This window comes from Odocoileus virginianus, chromosome 9 (genome assembly GCF_023699985.2).
Source record: "Odocoileus virginianus isolate 20LAN1187 ecotype Illinois chromosome 9, Ovbor_1.2, whole genome shotgun sequence".
In the NCBI taxonomy this organism is placed as follows: Eukaryota; Metazoa; Chordata; class Mammalia; order Artiodactyla; family Cervidae; genus Odocoileus; species Odocoileus virginianus.
This window is the reverse complement of record NC_069682.1, coordinates 68,721,983-68,738,247: the sequence shown is the minus strand read 5'-3', so window position 1 is coordinate 68,738,247 and position 16,265 is coordinate 68,721,983. Positions and strand designations below refer to the sequence as shown.

The 16,265-nt window shown below is 43.1% G+C and overlaps 1 protein-coding gene and 1 pseudogene across 1 annotated transcript; both read left to right on the top strand.

Annotated features, from left to right (window-relative positions):
* The first annotated feature begins 2,672 nt into the window (after window positions 1-2,672).
* On the top strand, window positions 2,673-4,979 carry SLPI (secretory leukocyte peptidase inhibitor). Its single transcript, XM_020911420.2, has 4 exons — window positions 2,673-2,786; window positions 3,432-3,590; window positions 4,065-4,214; window positions 4,794-4,979. The coding sequence occupies exons 1-4, from the start codon at window positions 2,705-2,707 to the stop codon at window positions 4,796-4,798; spliced, it is 396 nt and encodes a 131-aa protein (XP_020767079.1). The 5' UTR covers window positions 2,673-2,704; the 3' UTR covers window positions 4,799-4,979.
* An 8,854-nt stretch (window positions 4,980-13,833) lies between these two features.
* On the top strand, window positions 13,834-15,730 carry LOC139036514 (nuclear pore complex protein Nup54 pseudogene; annotated as a pseudogene).
* Window positions 15,731-16,265: the final 535 nt, after the last annotated feature.

Genomic DNA, 16,265 nt, shown 5'->3' with positions numbered 1-16,265 from the left:
TCCATGGCAGACATTGCTAATTGATCACAGAACTCTTCTGATGAGAAAGGAGCTGGCTTTTTATAATCAATCACAGAGAACTCTAGCCGGAGCATTCCCTCTTTCACTCTTTCTCTCTCATTCTGGCCATGCTGTGCAGCTTATGAGTCTTAATTCCCTGACCATTGTACTAGAAGCTCAGTTTCTTAACCCCTGGACCACCAGGGAAGTGCCTCTCTTTCACGCTTTATGAGGCAAATATTTAGAAAACTGCAGATACTCTCTTGAGTGTGACACTGAGTTAAAAAGGAAGAAACAGAATGGGAAGTCTGGCCAATTCTGTCATTCTTGTCCCGGAGTAAGAAGAATCAAATCGTCCCCAGGGTGGTTTAAGTGAGAACCTGAGTCCTGAACCTAAGCCAGGCTGTTTGACCCGACCGTGGTATTACCCACCAATGGAAGTCAGATGCTCCATCTCTCACTTGCCCTACTGAGTGCGCCAGCTAGGAGTGAAAGCCCCCACATAGTAGCTCTCTGGTGCATTTTTACTTTCTTTTTTCTTTTCCCACCATTTTCCTTTAAACTGCACTGGGTCTTCATCCCCTACATTAAAAGGTGGATTTTTAACCACTGGACCACCAGGGAAGTCCCCCACCAAAATTTAAATCATCGAGTGACTTCTGCATAGAGGGATCAACTGCCTGTCTAGTCAGGATATTTTACAAATTATTTCATGTGGAGCTTGGCAATGCAAGACTCCTGTGTCTATCTGAATTTCCACAAACTGTTACTTTGAAGAGTGAAAGGGGAACTTCCAAGCATCAAGAGGTTACATGATAATGAGGCAAGGGTTTGGGTTTTGCAGTGAGACAAATTTGACTTGGGTTCTAGACAGAATGATCACACCCTTGATAATTAGAAGTCATCTATTCAGGGCTTCCCTGGTGGCTCCGTGCTAAAGAATCCGCCTAAAATGCAGGAGACATGGGTTCAATCCCTGATCTGGGAAGATCACACACGCAAAAGAGCAACTAAGCCCACACACCACAGCTACCTAGCCTGTGCTCCAGGGCCCAGGAGCCACAACCACTGAGCCCGTGTGCCGCACTACTGAAGGCCGTTCACCCCAGAGCTGGTGCTCCGCAGCAAGAGAACTCACTGCAGTGAGAAGCCCATGCACCACAGACAGCAGCACCTGCTTGCTGCAACTAGAGAAAAGCCCATGCAGCAGCGAAGACCCAGCACAACCAAAAATGAATAAATAAACATGTCTAAAACAATTTTTTAAAGAAGCAATCTATTCAGAAAGGGTAGCACACAGAATAGGCTTTGCCAGTTGAAGCCATCATTTTTTGTTGTGGCATGAAATTTGTAGGGGATTTGGGGGTAGGAAGTATTCCTCTAACATCTCAAATTATGCAGTATAACTAAGTGTTGATTATAGTGACTGGTGAGCTGCTTCGGCCCTTTAGCTCAGATTGAGTTCTGTTCAGTCATAAGGGAAACAATTCATTTATTCTTTTCAGAGTCCTTCCACACCCATAACCTCACAACTCTCTGAGAAGCCTGATTTGTTAGAATCATCCCATTTCACAGTCAGGAAAACTGAGCTCCAAACAGATTTGTTAGAAGCAGAGCTCTTTCTTCTTTATCTTTTATGTGACAACTGTTTATGAGCACCTTCCATGTCCAGACATGGAATAGGCATTGAAGACATAATTGTATAAATATTGGGCCGGGGCGGGGGCGGCGTGGAGATCATTATCTGTTAGCTGAAGGATTTGTTGTGACCCACCTGGGTTCTTGGAATATTTTAATCGATGGAAATCGATAAGAGGTCAGACAAGATTTCTTAACTCAGGTAAGGCATTACTGGGACACCAGGGAGCTAAAAACAAGTAACAGTTTCCCTTGCTCACTTGCTTGGTGGGCCGGCCAGTGGTCCTTTATGTGGAGTGAGGGTGGAGGTGAGTCCAGGGGGCTGGAGGGGTGGCTTGAGTGGTCTGCCCGCCTCCTTGCTGGTGCTGTGTGCAGACTGCATGTGTAGTACCCTGTTTGTGCTCCCATATCTCAGAAGTGGCAGTTAGGTTTTTGAACTTTTTGTATCTTGTTGTTCATGATTTGCCCCAACTGCGTATGCGTGCAATTATTTTTAGTCCCTTATAGATTTTTTGTATTCTGTTGCTCAGGAGCCGTTAGTCCAGGGGCAAGCACTGAGAAACGGGTCCCAGTTCCCAGATCCCAGCTTGTCTCAATGTTATCTGAAATTTGAGAAAGAAACTGCATTGAGCAATCAGTAGAGAGTTTCACAATTTCTTGGGAGTCCAGGAGTGGGAGAACTAGGGGTGCATTTCCCAACATCTTAGCTGAGAATCCAGGACTAAATAGCATCCTTGCAGTTGACCTTTTAAACACATCTCCACTAACAAGGCTAAGGGACCTGGGGCCCCCACAATGTTCAGAGTTCAGATGGACACCTGAGAGTTTCCTCATAAGTCTGCCGACATCTCCCAGGCCAGCCTCTCCTCTGTTTCTTCCCTGGCAGTTATTCCGGTGGCCTTGAAGTCTTGCCTGGGATAGGAATGAGCCACTGTCTCTCTGGTATCAAGCTTCCTGTTTATGCCATGGAAGCGGGGAGGGGCCAAGGAAATGCTGGTGAGGCCACACCCACTAGTGAAGGTATAAATTGGGAGGTCTGGCCGTCAGCATCGCCCCTGCCCTCACCATGAAGCTCAGTGGCCTCTTCCCCTTCGTGCTTCTTGCCCTGGGAACCCTGGCACTTTGGGCTGTGGAAGGTGCTGAAAATGGTGAGTTGGAGATACCCTGGTACCATCTTGGCTGCAGCGTCAGAGGTGGTGTGGGGATGTCCACTTCTCTAGACTGTGAACTCAGCTTAGCTTCAGGAGATGTCCCTGGGAGTGTGTTCATGTCCACCTGGGCTGCAGGGTCTCTGTGCAGGCTTCTGAGCATCTGAAAATTCTTCTTTTACTTTGCCATCTGTCAGCCCAGGTCTCACTCCATTCCTGTTCTTATTCCTCTCTCTCTCTCTCCCCCTTATTTCCCAGTCTCTGGTTCTCCAGTCATCAGTCTGACTCTTGCTGATTCTTTCCATTAATCTGTTTTCCTGCCTCTGGCTCTAGCTCTCCTGCCCTGTCAGTTCCATTTATCTCTGTTTAGTTCCCTCCATCTCCATTCCCCTCATCCTTGCTTACTCCATGTGTAGCCTTTGCTTTTGTCTGAAGCCAGAAACCTTGGCTGGGAGCCCTATGCCTTTCTCCTGACCATGGGTGTGATTTCATCAAGCTTGTCCAGACGGGGACTTCCCTTCGGACTTTGTGGACAGTCACCTGGGCGAGGGTCACTGCTGGAGAGCGGTGCTTTGTCCAGGAGCTGTGAGGGCCTACACAACACCCAGCCTCCTCCCAAACTCTTGAACTTATTCTCTTCAAAAGCTTCGAAAGCTGGGGCCTGCCCTTCTAGAAAACCTGCCCAGTGCCTTGGAGATGAGAAACCCAAGTGCAGTAGTGACTGGCAGTGTCCACACAAGAAGAAATGCTGCCTCGACACTTGCGGAACCAAATGTCTGGACCCTGTCAATGTCACACACCCAGGTGAGAAGGTGGAGGAGCTGGTGGGAAGGAGTGGAACGAAGGACACAGCCTTGGGGAGATGGGGGGCGGGTCCTGCCAGGCCTCCTCCTTGCCAAGAATTGTTGAGCCAAGTTTGTCAGGAAGTCATCCAGCCCCAGACAGGAAGTTACCCACTTGGCTGGTAAAGCAGCCAGTCTGCCAAGAGGTCAGTTTTGCAGGTAAAAGTCCTCTGGTCATTCAGATAACCAGGCAGTGGGCAGCCACCCAACCTCTCAGCACTGGACAACTGGCCACCTGCGTTGACTGAGGGTTTAATGTCAGAGGAGAACCAGATCCTATGTTCAGGAGGTATTTCCTGGCCTCAGAAAGAACATGGAGGTCATGGAGATGGGGGGGATTCTCTCTGCTCAGGCTAGGGCAGGGGCTGGGGCCCAGAAGTAGCGGGGGTGATGTGGAAGGCCTAAGCCTTCTAATCCATGACTCTACTCTCTCCAGTTAAGAAGAAGCCTGGGACGTGTCCAATGGTCCATGGCCAATGTCTGATGTTAATCCCCCTCAATCACTGTGAGACAGACGACCAGTGTGTAGGTACATTAAAGTGCTGCAGGGCCATGTGTGGGAAAGTCTGCCTTTCCCCTGTGAAAGGTAAGGAGGGGGTGGGGCAGGCTGACCTCCCTCCCTCCAACTTTCTCTGTCTCAACCCTCTGAAGTTCCCAGCATATGAACAGGGGACTCCTGATCCCAAGCCCAAGAAGAGTTTCTGCCAGACTCCGTGGTCTTCAAGAGCCCTCTCTCCCATGAGGCAAGAATTTCCACAGGATGGCTCATGGCTTTGATTCTATCCCAGCCCTTCTGAGTAAGGGCCCCGGGCAAGTAACTGAGTCTCAGCTTCCTTATATGTAAAATGGATATAATGCACTTGAAAGTGCATTGCCAAAAGTACTATGCACTCAGTATGTGTTATTAAGGTTATTTCCAGGATGTTGTTTAGGATAAAAGCCCAAGGGACCAGTGGATTTTGAGGATAATCCAGCTCAAGGCTCTGACTTTATAGAGTTTTCTAGGAAAATAGAGGCTTGTACTCAGCCTCCTGATACCAAGACTCATTCAACTCTATCAGTACCTTGCTATTTTCTCTATCTCAAGGGATTTCTTGGGGGACAGAATGTGAAGATGACTCAGCTGGTTCCGATATTGAAGCCCTGATCTCATTTTCTCTCCCAGCCTGATTCCTGCCATTTGGGAGAGTCTCTGGATTCCTATTCTGTGTGGTGTGGGAATTCCATTTCTACGCCCAGGCTTGGATCACTCCATGGTGAAGACTTGGTTCTAACACCAATATCTTCTTTGCAGAAGAAGCCAACAAATGCCTGTTGACTTGTCAATAAATAAATGAGCATGTTTCTCTCTACATCCTGCTTCTGTGGTACATTGGGGAGGATGAGTTGGGTGGGTGCTGATGAGGAAATATCTGGATGAGAGGCTTCCCTCCTACAGATATGGAGTGGAAGAAAGAGGCTTAGGAGCTAGACAGTCATGACTTCACATCATAGTTCTGAAAAGATTCAACTCTGTGATTTGGGACAAACAACTTTATCTCTAACATCTTAATCTCTTAACTTGCAAAATGGTGATAAAAATCAGTTTCTCACAGTGTATAGAGCATTGGGATGTGCAATGCAAAATGAATAGCAATGTTACAGGGCCAGTGCAGGCTCTCAAAAAATGGTGTATACTTGCCTTCTGCAGTGATCTTGAGCCTCTTTCATTTCTTCTCTCTCCCAAGACATGGCTTCTTCTGTCTTAAAATAAGTGTTGATCAGAATGACATGAACTGATTGTCAGTCCTGCAGGAGGACTCCAAACACTTCTGTCTGTCCATTGTATTGGGTTGACCAAAACATTTTGTTCGCATCTTTCCATAACATCCACCAAAAAAAAAAAAAAAAAAACCCATTTTTTTTTTTTTTTTTTTTTGCCAACCCAATATATTGGTATCAGAGTCTCCAAGGAAAGCAAAAACATAATCAAGCATTGGGTGAAACAATGCTTCAACCCCATAAGACACTTCCACAGTGGAGTTTGATCTCCCATGGCCAGGGAGTCTCTCCTGGCAGCTGACGCTGGTCAATTTACCTACATGGGCTCCTCTCATGTCACAGTAAAGGGACTCCACCCCGTTCTTTCCCTGTTGAGGACAGATACAGCTGTGGGGTTGACCAGATGCCCAAGGGCACACACTGACACAAAATGAAGGAACATGTGTTGAGGTTGAAACAAGGGAAGATATTTCTACACATGGCAGTAAGTCTGGCACAGGCTATGTGGACTCTTTATCTCTTGGTAAGCAAGTATCATATTTCAGGTCCAAGGCCCCTTCTTCTGCAGTGGGGGATGCATGCTTGAGACTGCCTTCCCGAACAATAGGAATATTGTCATGGTAGTTCACAAGGAGGATACATTCTTGGCCAGAAACACAGGAGGGTGATATTGCTCTCGATTCAGTGGAGCGGAAAGTAATAACAGCTGGAATTCCTAGAGCTAGGGCCAAGTAGGGAACTTTGCTACACATTTTTCTGTTCTCTATGGATTCTAAAGTAAACGGAGAGCTTAATTAGATAATGATTTTTTTACAAAGATAAAACCAAATTGTAAGTCAATCCTCTCCTGAAAAATGTCACAGTTCGAAGAAAATAGTCCATACTATTTGAACCAATATGCTAAGAGCAACAACTGCATGTATTAAATTTACCATTTCAGAGATGAGGGAAAAGGAGAAGAGCCACTGAATTCATTTTATGAGCCATTCATTTCATGTTAATTTCATATATTTTATTTTATTCATTTTAGCCACCCTCCAACTTGACTTCCAATGATCCTCACCTCTTGGTATTCACACCCTAGTGTGGTCCCCTCCCACATTTTTGCACAGTTGGTTTGTGTGACAAATAAAGCGTTTCAGAGTAATAAATCATTATGTCCTTATGAGATTAGATCATTAAAAGAGATTAGTTTCCATTTTGGGAGACTGTGCTCTCCTCAATCATCTACTGAGGCAGAACTCGGCTGGCACGCCATGAGGACATTCAGCCATCTGTGGAGTGGTCCCAAAGGAACTAATGCCTCTGGTCAACAGCCTCCATGGAAACAAGGTCTGCTGTCATGTGAGCAACTTAGAAGTAGATTTTTTGGTCTCCATCTAGTCTTGTTTCAAACTGGCAAACTGTTTGATTATAACCTGTGAGAGACCCCAGGCCAGAACCATCTGGCCAAGATGATCCTGGATGCTTTTTTCTGTTACCAAATATTTTATTGTTATCATCAGTTATCCACAACATTAAACAAGGTGGGAGATTACAATGCTGGTTAATGTTAATGTTGGTGGTGGGTTAACACTTCATCACTTACACATCATTTTGCATACTCAAAACCACTCAGTTTTATTAATTAACATATAATAAATTTGCACAAAGTCTAAATAAAGCCTTCCAAAAATCCACTGTATAATCCTTGGTCAAAATATTAATTACAAGCATTCAGACTTTCTTGTTCTTTTGATAATATGATCTGAGAAATGTGATTTTTATAGTTTACAAAACAGACAGTAATTATTTATGGTTTACAAAATGGATGGATATACCTTAATTATATGACCTTTCAGGGAAGGGTTACACATACTTTCCTTGGCTATCTATGAAGATTTCCTTATTTCAACCATGTCAGCATATATTCATGACTTTTATCTATTGCTTTCAAGAAGACACATGAGGATTTCAGTTCAGTTCAGTCGCTCAGTCGTGTTCGACTCTTTGCAAGCCCATGAATTGCAGCACGCCAGGCCTCCCTGTCCATCACAAACTCCCGGAGGATTTCAATAAACCTTAATTCTCAGACTGTGAGATGATGTTAATGGTTTTAAGATGCTGTTTTGGGACAATTTGTTATGTAGTCATAAATGACAAATTTGCTGAGGTTAGTAAAAATTTGATACTACAACCAAATACTCTGACCTGGAGAAGAAAAAATAATTATGTGCCAATTTTGTCTGCTCTGAACAAAGATGGAAACATCTTAAATAAAATGCTCAACAGAATTCAGTAAATTTTAAACAGCTCTCCTAAAACTGAAATGTGAATTCTTCGATAAAATTAGGAATGGAAATGGGGATTCCCCTTGGCGGGCCAGTGGTTAAGACTCTGAGCTCCCAGCGCAAAGAGCGTAGGCTCAATCCCTGGTCCAGTGACTAAGATGCCACGTGCTGCACAGCACAGTCAAAATATTTTTTTTTAAGAAGGAAATGAAAGGATAGAAATTAATCCAAAAAAGGGAAAAAAAAGACAAACTTTGTAGCAAAGCTTACATTAAGTTGAATTTTCAGAGGTATTGTCATTAAAGTCATAAATAGAATGAGTCACCACTATTTTTTAACAGTGTATGAGATATACAAAACTATGCAATGAGATAAAGGAATAAAATGTGTAAGAATGAGAGAAAGCTTATTGTTATTATTGGCAGACAATATCATTTCCTACATAACAATTTAAGACTTTCAATATAATGGATGACATTATGTTTCATTGGAATTGTGCAGTATAAAGTCTATGCAAAATTCTATGGCATTTCTCCACATTACCCAAAACCAGTAGAAATAATAAAAGTAGACATAAATAATCCCAAGGAGCAAACCCTACAATATTCCTAGGAACAAATCTAAAAATTGTGTCAGAACATCATGGATTAAAAAGAAAAAAAAAAGAATTTTATTGAAGGTTTAAAATAAGAACTGAATAAATGGAGAATTTGTGTTTGGAAAGACTCAATAAGGTAAAGATTGCAACTCTTTAAAAACACATTTATAAATTCAATAAAACTGCAATAAAAACCCCAATATGGTCTTTAAAAACAACTTGGCAAAGTTATCCTATAGCTCATATATTAGTATAAAGGTAACATTTTAAAAAAGTATAAGAATGGAGGCTAGCCAGATCACATATCACAATATTATTACCCTTCCCTCGTGAACCTCCCGCCCACCTCCCACCCCACCCCACCCCTCTAGGTTGTCACAGACCACCACGTTTGAGTTCCCCACCTCATACAGCAAATTCCCACTGGCTATCTGTTTTACACACAGTAATGTATAGGTTTCAATGTTACTCTCTCAATTCTTCCCTCCTTCTCTTTCCCTCACTGTGTCCACAGCCTGTTGTTTATGCCTGTGTCTCCATTGCTGTCCTGCAAGTAGATTCATCAGTAGCAATTTTTGCTTTTAAGTCCACACTGACAACTTTCACTGAGTTTAATAGTAATTTTTAACATGGAGTACTAGGCTTCTCGCTTCCCAGGTGGTTCAGTGGTAAAGAATCCACCTGGACAAAGGACTCAGTCCAGGAGGGTTACAGGACATGGGGTCGCAAAAGAGTTGGACATGACTGCGCAACTGAACGACATTAGGGTTCTACCCTGAAGGAAATAGAACCGGTAGGACCAATAGGAGATATATATATATATATATATATATATATATATATATATATATATATATATATATCAGTTCTGTTCAGTCACTCAGTCGTGTCCGACTCTTTGCGACCCCATGAACCGCAGCACGCCAGGCCTCCCTGTCCATCACCAACTCCCGGAGTCTACCCAAACCCATGCCCATGAGTCGGTGATGCCATCCAACCATCTCATCCTCTGTCATCTCCTTCTCCTCCTGCCCTCAATCTTTCCCATCATCAGGGTCTTTTCCAGTGAGTCAGCTCTTTGCATCAGATGGCCAAAGTATTGGCGTTTCAGCTTCAACATCAGTCCCTCCAATGAACACCCAGGACTGATCTCTTTTAGGATGGACTAGTTGTATCTCCTTGCAGTCCAAGGGGCTCTCAAGAGTCTTCTCCAACACCACAGTTCAAGAGCATCAATTCTTCGGCAATCCGCTTTCTTCACAGTCCAACTCTCACATCCATACATGACCACTGGAGAAACCATAGCCTTGACTAGACGGACCTTTGTTGGCAAAGTAATGTCTCTGCTTTTTAATATGCTGTCTGGGTTGGTCATAACTTTCCTTCCAAGGAGTAAGTATTTTTTAATTTCATGGCTGCAATCACCATCTGCAGTGATTTTAGAGCCCAGAAAAATAAAGTCAGCCACTGTTTCCCCATCTATTTGCCATGAAGTGATGGGACTGGATGCCATGATATTCATAGCAATATATACATGTGTGTATTTATTTATTGTTATGACACATTAGCGCATGCAGTTACGGAGGCTAAGTCCTATAATCTGCCATCTGTAAAATGAAGACCCAAGAAAATCAGTGGTATAATGCAGTTTAGGTCTGAAGACCTAAGAGCTGATGGTGTAAATTTTACTCAAGGGCAGGAGACATAGAGGTGAGATGTCCCATCTCATGCAGCTACTGCTGCTGCTAAGTCGCTTCAGTCATGTCAAACTCTGTGTGACCCCCATAGACGGCAGCCCACCAGGCTCCCCCATCCCTGGGATTCTCCAAGCAAGGACACTGGAGTGGGTTGCCATTTCCTTCTCCAATTCATGAAAGTGAAAAGTGAAAGTGAAGTCGCTCAGTCATGTCCGACTCTTAGCGACCCCATGGACTGCAGCCCACCAGGCTCCTCCATCCATGGGATTTTCCAGGCGAGAGGACTGGAGTGGGGTGCCCTTGCCTTCTCCCATCTCATGCAGAGAGTCAGGGAAAAGGTATAAATTCCTCCTCCCTTCACCTTTTGTCCTACTGGACCCTCAACAGTTTGGATGAGGCCCACACACACTGAGGAGAGCAATTCACTTTACTGAGTGCACAGATTCAAATGTTAATCTAATCTGGATACAATGCCGCAGACATAGCTAGAAATAATGCTTAACCTGTGCATTTCATGGTCAGTCAAGTTGACACATAAAATTAACCATTACAAGTCGACTGAGCATCCATACAGATCTCCTTAAATCATACTTAATCTTCAAGTAATGATAATGACAGGATCATAATCCTGCCAGAAAGGATACAATTATCCTGTATAGAACCCAAAACACACTAACTCCTTCCCCAGAAGAGGAAGTAAAGCCCTTGAGTGATATTTACTTTCCTCTTTCATATCCAGTAACTTAAACACTATGATGTTAAAATTAACAATACATAAGTACTACAGTCAAGTCATCTTATGTTACATGATAAGGTAACGAGAGGAAGGAAAGAAAAGAAAGACAATACGCACACATGGGTTCATAGCAAAATAAGGTGGAAATGTCAAGACTACTACAGGCCTCACACCTGTAACTGGTCACATAGTTGGAGCCGGTATTTACAGTAACTTTCTTCCACTGTCCTTCTATAGTCCTTTGTCTTCATCAATCAATGACTTAATTGCAGAGTAAAATATATAATATTACCAAGTCTCTATGGGATCGCCTGTATTCCAGACATACCCTTCCACACCTTCCGTGTGGGGCAGTAGTCCAGTTTTCCCTGGTAATCATGATCAGCAACTCCAGCCAACACCATACCTCTCTTCTCTCCCTGTTGTTCTAGAGACATGAGGAACCCAAAGTAGTCAGATGGTAGTTTTACTTTATTTATTATGATTTTTGAAATTTTTGGTTGCCCTGGGTCTTCATTGCTGTCAGGCTTTTCTCTAGCTGCAGCAAGCTTCATTGTGGGACACGGGCTTCTCACTGCCGTGCTTCTCTTGTTGCAGAGCGCAGGCCCTGGGCCCAGGGGCTTCAGTAGCTGTGTCTCACTCTCTGGAGTGTGGACTCAGTAGTTGCCGGTACACGGGCTTAGTTGCTCCCCAGCATGTGGAATCCTCCCAGATCAGGGATCGAACCCATATCCTCCACACTGGCAGGAGGATTCTTAACCACTGTGCCACCAGGGAAGTCCTATTTTATTTATTTATTTAGGCCACACCCGGATGGTAGTTTTAATTTTCAGTTCAGTGGGATCACTGCTGTGTCACCTAGCGGAAATGTTCCTCCCTCCAGAACCAACACCTCTAGGCCAACAGTGCACAGAGCCAAGGGGACGAGAAGGTAACATTTGCTAGTGGCTCCCTAGGAGTCACAGTGGGACGTGCCCCTCCATCTCTACCTCTTGCTTTCTGAACCCATGAGTCCTGATAACGGGAGAAACAGTAAGATGTGTTGGACACTGATTTAGAACACGGACAGCCTTCTAGAGAACCTTGCCCAGCCCTCAGGGTATTATCTGGCTGGCACTCCAGCTGAGTTTTCAAAAGGCTGTTTCACTGTTCTATCAAGTCAGCTGTTTTAGAATGATGGTGAATTCCACGAGCATGGGCCCACTGCCACACTTCTTTTGCTGTGAACTGAGTTCGTTGATCAGAGCATTATTGTAAGGCAAGGTGGATAAGGCTTTCTGTAAGTACATGTCTGATAGTTTTGCATACAGGGAAACACTGCATACAGGGAAGGCAAATTCATATCCAAAGTGTCTATTCCCTGATGTCCCTTCCATGATGCAAGTGGCCTGATGTAATCAACCTGCTACCAGGTAGCTGGCTGATCACCCCAGGGAATGGTTCTGTACTGGGCATGGATGTTGGTCTCTGATTCTGGCAGTAAAAAACTAATTATATTTCTATATCCCAGAAACAATTAAAGATGGACTTTTTACAGTTGCATAAAAAATCAAATAAGATTAAGAAAAGATGTGCAAAATCTTTATGGAGAAAATGATAACATTTTTTTCAAGAGAAATTAAAGAATACCTAAATAGAAAGAAAGAGATACTATATTCATAAGTTACAAACCTTAATATCATAAAGCTGTACTTTCCCCCAATATATTTATAGATTCAGTACCATCCTGGATAAAAATTCCTTTAGGTTATTGTTGCTTTGTTTGTTCGCATGCGTATGTATCTTGCAGAAGCTATTGAAGAAATGTATTTGGAAAAGCAAAGAGACAAGAATAGCAAAAAACATAAGTGAAGAATATAAGAACAAGACAGGGACATCCCTGGTGGTCCAGTGGTTAAGACTTGGCCTTCCAAACCGGGGAACTCCAGTTTGATCCCTGTTCAGGGAACAAAGATCCCACATGCCATGCAATGTGGCCATAAAAACAGGAAGAAAGCAGGAAAACTTATTCTACAAATTATTAGGATTTATCATAAATTAAAGAAAATAAAGTATTGTGATATTGGCAAAGGATAGACTCACAGACCAATAGTATACAAACATTGAATGAGAAGACAGAAAAAACTCAGCAATGTGAGCTGGGCAGGTTTAATGTGAAACTTATAACGAAAAAGGGAAAAAAGAAAGCTCTAGGACTAAGGGAGAATAAGTAGTCAAGGAAAGAACAAACTTGCCGGAGAGTGAATTCTCTCCAAGGTTAAAATTCAGACTTATGAGAAAGGATGTGGTGGCAGTCCGTTGGTTGGCTGAGTTTTCCCAAACCAGAGCTGGTCCACAGTCCCAGGGCAGAGGCCAGCTGGGGGTGCTGGAGGGATGCTCTGGGAAGCTGCCTGCTGGGGGTGCTATTGAACTAACTGGGAAACCGTGACCAGGAAGCAGCAGCCTGCTGGATTGTCCTGGGATCTCTTCTGACAGCTGACTAGGCGGGGCTCCACTGAACATACCTGCTGGGTGAGCTCCACTGGTGGGCATCACACACCGGGGTAGTGGCACCAGAAAAAGGGAAAGGAATGCACATTAGAATCCGGAAAAGAAGCCGCTTTCTCCTCCCTCCTGTGTCCGTCCTGTGCCCACTACTGATAAAGATTTACATCAAGTCTCCTGTGCTGTGCTGAGTTGCTCAGTCGTGTCCAACTCTCTGCGACCCCATGGACTGTAGCCCACCAGGCTCCTCTGTCCATGGGGATTTTCCAGGCCAGAATACTGGAGTGGGTTGCCATGCCCTCCTCCAGGGGATCTTCCCAACCCGGGGATCGAACCCAGATCTCCCTAGTTGAAGGCAGTTTCTTTACTGTCTGAGCCACAAGGGAAGTCCAAGAATACTGGAGTGGATAGCCTAGCCCTTCTCCAGGGGATCTTCCTGCCCCAGGAATCAAGCCAGGGTTTCCTGTTTTGCAGGTGGATTCTTTACCAGCTGAGCTACGGGGGAAGCCCTCATGTTGGCTAACAAGGGAGAATGTTCCCATATTACAAGCCAGCAATGAAGGATGGATTTGGAGCTGAGAGGCAATAAATTTGAAGCTCACACAAACTAATTAGAATAAAGAGCCCCGGGAGTGCACCGAGTGTCGCGGGAGCAGCACCTTGGTCCCCTGCTCCGAGACATGGCCTTCAACTTTGGCACTCTGTCTGGCACTTCAGGTACCACTGCAGCCACCGCGGCTCCCGCGGGTGGGTTTGGAGGATTTGGGACAACGTCTACCACAGCGGGTTCTGCATTCAGCTTTTCTACTCCAGCTAACACAGGCACTACTGCATTAGGTGGTCTTCAGTCAGCCTGCACAAGCTCCTGCCCAGTCCAACCAGCTGATAAATACTGCAAGTGCCCTTTCTGCTCTAACACTACTGGGAGATGAGAGAGATGCTATTTTGGCAAGATGGAATCAACTACAAGCCTTTTGGGGAACAGGAAAAGGATATTTCAACAATAACATTCCACCCGTGGAATTCACACTAGAAAATCCCTTTTGCCAGTTTAAGGCTGTAGGTTATAGTTGCATGCCCAATAATAAAGATGAAGATGGGCTAGTGGTTTTAGTTTTCAACAAAAAAGAAACAGATATTCGAAGCCAGCAGCAGCAATTGGTAGAATCATTGCATAAAGTTTTGGGAGGAAACCAGACCCTTACTGTAAATGTAGAGGGTATTAAAACATTGCCAGATGATCAGACAGAAATTGTCATTTATGTTGTTGAGCGTTCTCCAAATGGTACTTCAAGAAGAGTTCCAGCTACAACACTATATGCCCATTTTGAACAAACCAATATTAAAACACAATTGCAGCAACTTGGTGTAACCCTTTCTATGACTAGAACAGAGCTTTCTCCTGCACAGATCAAACAGCTTTTACAGAATCCTCCTGCTGGTGTTGATCCTATTATCTGGGAACAAGCCAAGGTGGATAACCCTGATTCTGAAAAGTTAATTCCTGTACCAATGGTGGGTTTCAAAGAACTTCTTCGAAGACTGAAGGTTCAAGATCAGATGACTAAGCAACATCAGACCAGATTAGATATAATATCTGAAGATATTGGTGAATTACAGAAGAATCAAACTACAACCATGGCCTAAATTGCACAATACAAGAGGAAACTTATGGACCTTTCCCACAGAACTTCACAGGTCCTAATCAAACAGGAAATTCAGAGGAAGAGTGGGTATGCCATCCAAGCTGATGAAGAGCAGTTGCGAGTTCAGCTAGATACAATTCAGGGTGAACTAAATGCCCCTACTCAGTTTAAGGGCCAACTAAATGAACTGATGTCCCACATCAGGATGCAGAATCACTTTGGAGCAGTCAAATCTGAAGAAAGATATTACATAGATGCGGATCTGTTACGAGAAATCAAGCAGCATTTGAAACAACAACAGGAAGGCCTTAGCCACTTGATTAGCATCATAAAAGATGACTTAGAAGATATCAAGTTGGTAGAACACGGATTGAATGAAACCATCCATATCAGAGGTGGTGTCTTCAGTTGACAGCTCACAAACTTGTGTTAAAAGTTTGTAAAATACATCTTCCTGTTACATCAGGCCTTCTTTAAAAATGAAACTGACCACATGGAGGGGTAAAAAAACAATCCTCTCTCCTGACTTGGATTTTGAGAAGGTTACTGAAAATTATTCATCAAATCTGAAATAACAGTCACTTCACTGCTCTTCAGAGACAGTCTTTGAAAGATTTATATCTAAAAGCTGTAATTACTTTAAAAGAGAAATACATAATTACCAAAAATATTTACTATTGTACATTTTTACAACAGCATTGTTCTTAAAAATAATCAGTGTTTAATGATTATTCTCCATTGAGCCTGTACTCTGCTTTCCATAGCAAGTAAATATGAAATGTATACTTTGCACATAACAAAATAAACTGTATAATTACTTGGCTGCTGGAGATTTGTACTTCAGAATGTAAATGTCAGTTTTTATATTTGTGAATTCATCTGTGGGAGGAGTAAAGAAAATCCAAGAGTATTTAATGATTAATGTGGTTTTCTTTTCATTCTATAAAGATTTGAAGATATATTTTTATATTATTTTACTTATTTGGAATTTACAGAACACACGTAAGCAATTAGGATATAACAGAAGAATTACATTTTATCATTTTTGCACCTTTTTTTGTTTTTTAAACCTCTTTATTTCTAAAAAATATGAAAACATAAATAAATTCTTGATTATAATTACTTTTTATATAAAAAAAAAATAAAGAGCCCCCAAACAATCCCCTTCACATGCAGGAATTTGATTTATGTCACAAGTTGACTGGCAAACCAGTAGGCAAAAGAGAGTGTTTTTAATAAGTGACACTGGGGTAAATGGCCACCTCCCTATGCATATTTTCAGAAAAGAAGGAGAAAGAAGAGAAACTTGATCACAACCTTTCATAGCATGCAAACAGTTCCAATAGATAATACAACAGGCAAAACCGTAAAACTTTTAGAATGTGATACAGGATAATGTTTTCATGACCTCGTGAAAAGGTCAGAGAAAGATTCTTTAAAGAGGA

Excerpts from the sequence above, each read along its gene's own strand:
- SLPI (XM_020911420.2), top strand. The coding sequence starts at position 2,705 with ATGAAGCTCAGTGGCCTCTTCCCCTTCGTGCTTCTTGCCCTGGGAACC. Across the intron at positions 2,787-3,431 it reads TGTGGAAGGTGCTGAAAATG|CTTCGAAAGCTGGGGCCTGC; the intron begins GTGAGTTGGAGA and ends TCTCTTCAAAAG. Across the intron at positions 3,591-4,064 it reads TGTCAATGTCACACACCCAG|TTAAGAAGAAGCCTGGGACG; the intron begins GTGAGAAGGTGG and ends TACTCTCTCCAG.